Raw genomic sequence first — 9,652 nt, 5'->3', positions numbered from 1 at the left:
TGGAGCAGAAGCTGTGCTCCACTCACCAGAAGTCTTAAGATCCTGTGGCGGGTGTTGTGGGTAGCTGGCGAGTGTCAGCAGACCCTGCGCCCCTGTGTCGTGGTTTTACACACTCTCTTTTCAATAGTGTGTCACACAGTTCTTATTTGTTTAGTAATCTGAAGTAAAGAAACATCGTCAACAGAAAGAACGAATGCTAAGGTTCACATGACCTCAATGCTTTTCTACACCTTTAGCACATCTTAAGCTCACATCTTAAGCTCATCTTTAGCTCACTTGTGATGATCATGTGAGGTGAGTATGTGCTCTCATTTGATTCATGGGAAAACAAAAACAAAAACAAAAACAAAAACAAAAAAAATCCTAAGACACAAACAGTCTTATCTTAAACCAGATATCTAGTAGACACCAAAGCCACACTTTGAATTCGCAAAGCTTAGCACTGTAGCTAAGCTCATGCTCTTTTAAAGAGAGAATTTAATTATTTAATATATGGAAGGCACTTAGGCCAGTGCCTGGCACATGGTATAAACTCAATAAATGGTAGACATTATCAGTGCTACTATAATGAGTTTAATAATTTGGTTTCATCTCCTTTAAATCAGACCAGTGTTTCACTTAACTAGCTGGGATTCTCTTGGAATTAGGCCACAGATATATTTTCATTCTGGAGTGTCCACTCAATAACTTCTGGTTTGTGTGCAACATAAGATTTTACAGAATAGCCCTTCAATAACCAATTGCTCTTGCTGTCATCCTTATTTCTTAACTTTCCCTTAGCGTTGCTTTTATGTATCAAACTTTTCTTCCTTATTTTAGAATACTTTTAATGACAACTTCCTAGAAATAAGAACTATACCCTAAAAGATTGAAATATTCTTAGTTTTCTTTATCTACATCAGCAATTGTTTAGCTGATACAACATACTATATGTATAAGGAATTCTGTTTAATACCTTGGTATTTATAATTTTCAAAAGTTTATTCATATTAATAGGAACTCTTACAAAGAATGTATAGAAAATAAACCCCATCATTTGTCAGTGTGACAGTTTTCCCAGTGTTTAAATTGTTTAAGTGCTTATACCCCTATATAAGCTCTTGTTCCTTCTTTGGCCCTTTCCCTATTACTAAATCTCCCAATTTTGTCCTGAGCATCTCTTCCCTGACAAAATTGCCTGCTTCTGCACCATCTGAGTCACAGTCTACTAAATGCATTCCATTGTGCCCATGTCCCACTTAATGTGATGATTCCAGACATGACCAGGGCAGAGCACAGAGGGACTATCACTTTCTTTGACCAGAGCATCTATTTCCAGCAATGCAGCCTAAGGTCACATTAGCATTTTTGGCACCAAAATACACCCTTGGCTCATGCTGTTATGCTGTCAACCAAATCCTCCATGACTTTTTCACATGAACTCCCATTAAATAAGGCTTCCCACATCCTGTACGAATATAGACAGTAATGTGCAGTCTGGTGAAGTTATTTACATAAGTTCCTATTAAACATCAGCTAATCTATATTTATTATTTTAGAATATTGAGAAAGATTTCTATTCCCAGCTATATATAGATATGGTTTTAGAATACTTTAATGTTTTTTTTTTTAATGTGTCTTCTCTGAACTCATAAGAACATAGTCTCAGACAATCTTTAAGTTCAGAGTCTTACAGTTTGTGATAGAGAGCTAGAGGCTAGCTACATTTCTTTAGACATCAACACATCATCGGATAGGATCCACCCAAGGGCCTTACAAATCCTGTATAGTGAAATGCCTTTTCCGGACGATATTCTGGGAGACTGTTAAGTGAATGCGCAGATCTGAACCGAGCCTGCAGTGGGGAGGAGCTAAAGCATGGCAGTTGTCTTCATCAATGATGGAGTATTTCATTATGTTGTCTCAAAAGACACATGCATCGGCCCTGGGTCTCACAACTCTCATGCTTCGACCCTGGGTCTCACACTCTCCTGGCTTCCCGAGTGGTCATAAGCTAAGACCTTCTCACACTAAATCCCAGGATGAGCTCATGTTGATGTTTCCTGCTTTCTCTGAAATTGGCAGTTTCTCGTGGGAAAAAAAATCCACTTATACTTGTGTGCTTCATAAAGCAACCCAGTCGCAGGCTTAGGGGTGCTTAGTGTGGCAGTGATGGAGAAGACCGTAAAGCGAAATCTATGATATCTCATACATCATTTTAATTATTTAAATTATTTTTGTTAGTACACAAAATGATTCCTTACGCCCTGTTTATCTATGTGTATCATCTACTTTTCCTCACGTGGCTTTATTTCTTCCCCTTTTCTCCTCGCCCATCCTGATGACTGCACTCCTCCCAGTCAACCTCTGGCGGTTTTCAAGTCACGTGCGCATCTTTTAACTCTAGCTTCTGCCTATTAGACAAAACAAGATACTTGTCTTTCTCCCCATTTCCCTCCTCTTTGTTTTAATTCTCCTCCACCCCTACATGGATCCCCCTTGACCTTCGTGTCATATATCTAAATCTGTATAAATAAAGAGATGATTCTAATCTAGCTTCTATATAAAAAAGAGAATATTAAATGCTTGTCTTTCTGAATCTGTCTTATTTGGTTTCACACAATATCTGGTTCTCTTTTCCAGCAAATGGTATAATCTCGTTCCCTTTTACAGTTGAAGAAAATTTCATTTGTGTGTGTGTGTGTGTGTGTGTGTGTGTGTGTGAACTATATATTTTTACTCTATCTGCTGAGGAACATCAAGGCCAAGATATGGATCTCGGCTATTGTAAAGAGTGTAGTAAGAAACACAAACGTATAATCATCTCTGTTGCATGCTGGCTTACAATCCTTCAAGTGTATACCCCAGAATGGAGTAGCTGAACCACATGATAATGCAGCCTGTGGTTATTTTTTAATGTGTACTTCTTGTTTAATGTTTAAAGATACTTATTATTTTAATGTTATGTGTATGGATGTTTTATCTATGTTTGTATGTATGCAGTGGGCACATACTGGTCTCAGAGCCAGGGGAAGGCATCAGAGTCCCTGGGGTTGGGATAAAAGATGTTTGTGAGTCACTATGTGTATCCTGGACTTCAAACCCAGGTCTTCTTCAAGAGCAGCCAGTGCTCTTAACCACTGAGTGATCTCTCCAGCCTCATCGCTGATTTAGGAAGAAGCTTTACTGATTTGGAGTAGCTGTAGGCAATGCAGTCTATGCCGATTTCCTTTTAGCAATTCTTGTTTGTTTTCTTAATGATAGCCATTACTGACTGCTAAGATTTACAGCAACACTAGCAAGCTGTAACTTGAGGGTGACACTTTGCTTAATTTAGATAGAATTAAATTACCAACAGGGTCGTGATCTAGTAACGTGTATGGGAGCAAACGTCGACTGTCTTAGAATTTACCAAATAATTTGTTTTAAAATAATTAAAACAAATGTATTCTTCTGCTTAAGATTTTCAATTGCAGCCGGGCGTGGTGGCGCACGCCTTTAATCCCAGCACTCGGGAGGCAGAGGCAGGCGGATTTCTGAGTTCGAGGCCAGCCTGGTCTACAAAGTGAGTGCCAGGACAGCCAGGGCTACACAGAGAAACCCTGTCTCGAAAAAACCAAAAAAAAAAAAAAAAAAAAAAAAAAAAAAAAAAGATTTTCAATTGCTTCTTCTCAAATTCCAGGGTCCTTATTGGTTCTCCTTTAGTTGGCCAACCCAAAGCAAGAACTGGAGATGTCTATAAGTGTCCGGTTGGGAGAGAGAGATCAATGCCTTGCGTGAAGTTGGATTTACCAGGTGTGTAAAATTCAACAGTCCATCCTAACTTGTGCCCATATTCTCACTGCAAACAACTTTCAAGTGACCCAAGAAAATACTTAAAGTCATAAACCATCATTCTGCGTTTGACATCTGGAATGCATATGGAATGACATCGTGTCTCCCTCAGTCCTTAATTTATTTGAGTAACTCATCAGGAAACAGCCATAGAATTCAAATAGCTTATTTGATTTGTAACTTTACGTCTTACCATTCATTGTTCAGTATCCATTGAAAGCAAGTGGTTTGCCAAATGGACATATCTACCACATTCCTCACACAAAATGCAACTTAGTACCCAAGTTTATAAACTGAATGAGGGAAATTACAGTAATTAGGTATATTAATGATTTTTTTAAAATATGAAACATAGGTATATCAAAATAAATATGTCTTGATAAAAATAGCACTTTGAGTGTGGTATGACTAGAAAATTACCCCTAAAGTTAGAGAGATCTAGAGCTTTCTTTGGTATCCATAAATCATTAAAAATGATTAAATGATTTATGTCTACAAGTTCACTGCGGACAGTGCATTTTTTCAGTTCTCCTGTCTTCAATTTCTAATTTCTTTGTTTATTATGAGCATTTTCCTTCACATTCATGAACACAGCTACCATAGATATTTGAATACCCTGGTGCCTGATCACTGTAGCACCAAGGATACTCAACATTTTTTCTGTCTGCTACCTTTCCTTGAGGTGAGAACACACACACACACACACACACACACACACACACACACAACTTCTCCTTAGTTATTCATATTTTTGAAATATAAACTGGATTTTAATTATAAGTATAGAAATTCTTATCTGTTATATTCCTCTGAATGCTCATTTTTTTTTAAATACTAGCAGGCAATTTATTTGGCAGAGCACATTTCCCCGATTCTGATTTTTTTTTTTTTGAGTTAGAATTGTTAAGGTTGTATTTGGTTCTTTCTATTTCCACTAGGCTGTGTGGAGTCCACTCCTCACATGGCCCACTCAAGCTATACAGAAACATAGACAGAGTACATAAACATATATTGTAATTGCCCTTATATGGCTTCTTTTCCAAGATACTCCTTGCTCCCTTTTAAAGATGCTGTCATTGACCCTAAATTTCTATCTTCTTTTTGTTCAAGGTAGTAAACCTAGAACTCCTGTTTGAATTTTATTACCTAATAAGCTATTTCTTTAAGGAAAAAAAAGAAAAATAAAACCAAAATGAAACACCAAACCAGTTACTTAACCCAGTGGCGGCCTCTTCCGAGTATGGACTCTATGTAGCATCTGTGCGTGTGAGGTCACTTCACAATCCGAGTATGGACTCTATGTAGCATCTGTGCGTGTGAGGTCACTTCACAATCCGAGTATGGACTCTATGTAGCATCTGTGCGTGTGAGGTCACTTCACAACGCCCTCAGATGGTTGCTTTATGCATCTTTGCCTCCTCCTCTAGGATTTATACTGTTATTTACAAAATAATTCTTTTTGATAGCAACTGGTCCCCTATTCCTGGAAACTAGAATAGTTTCCAAACTAGTGCAGAGGTTTTTAACTACATCAAAAACAGTTGGAAACATTTTCTTTTCTTTCTTTATTTTTAACATTTTCTTTCTTTTTTAAAAATTAATTATTTTATTTATTAATATCCCAAATCTTGCCCTCCCCAAACCTGGTCTCCCCTTGCAGAGTTCTTCTCCCCATCTTCCCTTCACCTCTGAGGGGGTGCTTCCACTCCCTGTATTCCCCCACTCTAGGGCATCAAGTCTCTACAGGGTTAGGCATATCCTCTCCCACTGAGGCCAGACAAGGCAGCAGTCTACTACATATGTTTTAGGAGCCTCGGACCAGTGTATGCTCTTTGGTTGGTGGCTCAGTCTCACGGAACTCCAAGGCATAAGACTTACTTGATACCATTGGTCTTCCTGTAGGGTTGCCATTCCCTTCACCTCATTCAATTCTTCCCCTCTTTCATAGGTCCCTGACCTCAGTCCAGTGCTTGGCTTTTAGTATCTGCATCTGCCTCAGCTGCTGGCTGGTAGAGCCTCTCAGAGGACAGCCATGATAGGCTACTGTCAGCAAGCACAACATTGTTGTGGTAAATGATTAACCCTCTGCTCCCGGCAGGTGCTCATAACTCCTCTACACCCACCCAAGTGTTTTAGATTCACAAATGACACACACACACACACACACGCACACACACACACCAGCTTATTTTTAATATGACTCAACTAGCTCAATGGTTGGACCACTCCTGAACCTCCACGTGACTAGCACACTCCCCTCCGATATTCCTGAGTTGATACTTACTAAATCTATGTTTTATCTTTGTTGCCCTGGACCCTGCTGCACAGCCCCATGGGGCTTCTTTTCCCTGCACCTACATTTCGTCTACCCCATCCTCCTGCACCTTCCAGTGTCCTCGGTTTTCTACCTCCCTGTCATGGCGGAATCCTCTTTTCCCTGTCTCCTGCATTTTTTTTTTTTTTGGTCTGGGAATCCTAAAAGTCCCACCTCTGTCTCTCTGCCCAGCCAGTAGCCACTGGCAACTTTATTTCCTCTGGGGACATGGACCCTCAGTGAAGATGTTTGGGTTCCATTGTCATTTCAGGAGCTGAATTAACACAAACAACATGAGAACCAATCCACAACACAACATGGCATCAGTAATAGTGTCAGGGATTGGTGCCCACCCATGGGATGGATCCCAAGCTAAGCCAGTCATTGCTGGGTTTGCCCTTGCACTTCTTGTAGATAAGACTTATAGGTGGGTTGGTGTCCCCATCCCTCCACTGGGGTTCCTAACTGACTACTGGAGTTGATCTCTTCAGGTTGCTAGGAAACATTTTCAATATCCTCTAATTGTCATAGCAATGCTGATTCTGGACAATCTGCCCTTAAAGTCTCAAATCTAGATCTTTTGATACCAATGTACACAGTAGCCCAGTTCAAGATCCTTTGACTCATAATGCTTTGTCTGGGCTTTTTTTTTTTTTAATATCACAATCCCTTGTGCATATGTTATGTTTTTCTGGTTTTGTTTTTTATGCATTTCTCTGTGTGTGAATGTGTGTGTTTCTGAACCTATGTACGTTTTTTGTGTCTTTTATTTGGCTTGATTTGATTGTTTGTGTTTTATCTTATCTTACTTAATTTATTTTATCATCATTCTTTATTTTATTATCATTCTTTAGATGCTTGCTTTCTAATGAGAGAAAGACAAGGTGTGGATTTGCCCAGAAGAAAAGAGAGGCAGGGAGCAGCTGTGAGGGGCTGGGCAAGGCAAACCACAAACAGAACATATTTGAAAAAATATCTATTTTCAATAGGAAAAAAAATAGAAAAAAAATGGTTTCAAAGCAAGGCTGACCAAATCCTTGATCAGAACCCAGTTCTCATAAAGTGAGATGGACCATCCAGGTATCTATTTCCTTGTTGACTGTAAGTCTGTAGGTGAGGACGTACGCAGACATGAACAGTGCTAAGAGTCTTTCTTGAACTCAAACTGTGCCCCTTTCAACTATTTATGCTTCTTCCAGTCTAAGCAGAATTTAGGAGCCTTCCCTTTCCTTGTCAAGTCTTTCTTTTTGAACGTGAATGATTAAGCAGTGTTCTTCGCCAGTTTGGTCAGGTCGGAATGCGATGGCCCATGGTTCCTATTTGGACTGTCTAAAGTTCTCCCTTTCCTGTAGTCTCTTCATCCAACCTGCCTGGACACTTCTCTAATCTTGACCCAGCTTTCTTTGCAGCTCTCCTGACATCCCTGTGAATTTCAAAGTCACGATAAAAACATTTTTGTTTGACTTCCCTGCTCTATGCAGAGCTGGTTCTCCTTCCAGAAGTTACATTTTGCCTTGGTTGTTTATAACAAAGAACATCAATTATCGCTAGCTATACTCTTATGCAACTGAATATTGCATTTGTTTTAATTAACAAAAACGTGTGAAAACCAATCCCACATTCTCGTTGCCCTGCTAGTTCTGCATTCTTTCAACGTCCAGCCAAACTATTTGAACCAGTGATACAGACAAAGTCTCCGGGACATGAGCCAGCTCTTCAGCCTTAACTTGTTCATTATATTTTCCAGTACCGGGAAGTCTATTTAGTTGAACCAGAACAAGAATGTGCTATGAGATGAGCCAAGCAAATAGAATGTTTTAATGAGGAGACACTTAATTTCATATTATGAAACATATTTTCACACTCATGAAATCTTGTTGTTCTATTTTTGTAGTTAACACATCGATTCCTAATGTCACAGAAATAAAGGAAAACATGACATTTGGATCAACTTTAGTCACCAACCCGAAGGGAGGATTTCTGGTGAGAAAGAAAAGTGTAATATGTGTCATAAAGATGGGAATGTAATCATTTATGTCTTGAACCCTGTTGTATAATATTCAGTTTTAAAAGCTTGCATTTTTATTTTTCAAAGGCATGTGGACCCTTGTATGCCTATAGATGTGGACATTTGCATTATACGACTGGCATATGTTCTGATGTCAGCCCTACATTTCAAGTTGTGAACTCGTTCGCCCCTGTACAAGGTACACATTTTATACAATATTCGTGCATGTTTGAAACCGTAAGCAATGAATGAGCTACATGTATACACAAGAGTGCACCAAAAGGCTTCCTGGATTTCACCTACCATCGTTCCCCACTTAGGCAAACGTTTGACTTGCTAGTATAGAACCAAATTTTGCTCCTACTTTTGGAATTGATATTAGTGTAAATAACCTTGAGGATTATGTTTAAGTTTCACAGCTAATACTATCATGCTGGTTGTATGAAAATGGTGAATCTCTCTGAAGAGAATAACTTCCTTTGAGATGTACAGAATAAAAACAGTATGATGATGAGAAAATCCCCGTGTGTGTGTGTGTGTGTGTGTGTGTGTGTGTGTGTGTGTGTGTGAAATTAAAGTAGGTCAGGCAGTGGTGGTGCACACCTTTAATCCCAGCACTTGGGAGGCAGAGGCAGGTCAATCACTAAGTTCGAAGCCAGCCTATTCCACAAAGCAAGTTCCAAGAAAGTTGGGGCTTCTCAGAGGAGGATGGAGGGAAGAAAGGAAAGGGGGTGGGGGTGGTGTTCTATGATACAAACTCCAAACTGATTATAACAAAAATACAATATTTTTTCACTGAAATTTTTCTAAAAATAATTCAAAAACAATAGGTGCAGTGAGCGCATCTTTTAGGATGGGTTTCTTCCAGCCCAGAGAATACCTCACCTGCTCCTAAGAAGGTAGATGTGTAACCCTCACACCACTTTCTTCTGTCACAGAATGTAGCACACAGCTGGACATTGTCATCGTCCTAGATGGCTCCAACAGCATCTACCCCTGGGAAAGTGTCACTGCCTTTTTAAACGACCTGCTTAAGAGGATGGACATTGGCCCTAAACAGACACAGGTATGTGACCCTGTGTTTTCATTCCTACTTCCTAAAGAATATATAATGTGTAGTTTTTGACTGGGCAAGTGTTTGAGTAGCTCCCTGAAACTAGCTGTGTGCTGTTTTTACTTATGACTTAACTGGAACAAAATGATTTTTAGCTGGGTGTGCTGGCATATGCCTTTCTTTAGTCACAGCATTTGGGAGGTAGAGGCGGGTTTATCTCTGTGAGTTCAAGGCCAACTTGGTCTTCATTGCCAGTTCCAGGACAGCCAAAGCTACACAGTAGACTAAGTTTAAAAAAAAAAAATCAAAGTGATCTTATTTTTTAAAAAGACAAAATGCTCACATTTTAGATAAAACAAGCTGAAAACTCCATATCCAGACCTACTAGAGAGGTGAGGTTGTAAATATCTCACTGGAATGGCTTGAAATCAGTAAAAGAAAACAGGTTTTTTTTTTTTTTTTT

The 9,652-nt window shown here is 39.3% G+C and overlaps 1 protein-coding gene across 1 annotated transcript in view; it reads left to right on the top strand.

Moving 5' to 3' along the window:
* The window catches only part of Itga1 (integrin subunit alpha 1), a 152,292-nt gene that overhangs the window by 62,797 nt on the left and 79,843 nt on the right, over positions 1 to 9,652 (top strand). The window contains exons 3-6 of the mRNA XM_021179797.2: positions 3,662 to 3,774; positions 8,022 to 8,110; positions 8,223 to 8,334; positions 9,074 to 9,201. Of these exons, the coding sequence (XP_021035456.1) occupies positions 3,662 to 3,774; positions 8,022 to 8,110; positions 8,223 to 8,334; positions 9,074 to 9,201 (442 nt within the window). The remainder of the gene's footprint in view (positions 1 to 3,661; positions 3,775 to 8,021; positions 8,111 to 8,222; positions 8,335 to 9,073; positions 9,202 to 9,652) is intronic.

This window comes from Mus caroli, chromosome 13 (assembly GCF_900094665.2).
Source record: "Mus caroli chromosome 13, CAROLI_EIJ_v1.1, whole genome shotgun sequence".
In the NCBI taxonomy this organism is placed as follows: Eukaryota; Metazoa; Chordata; class Mammalia; order Rodentia; family Muridae; genus Mus; species Mus caroli.
The sequence above is the reverse complement of the archived record's forward strand: the minus strand, read 5'-3'. Positions and strand labels throughout refer to the sequence as shown.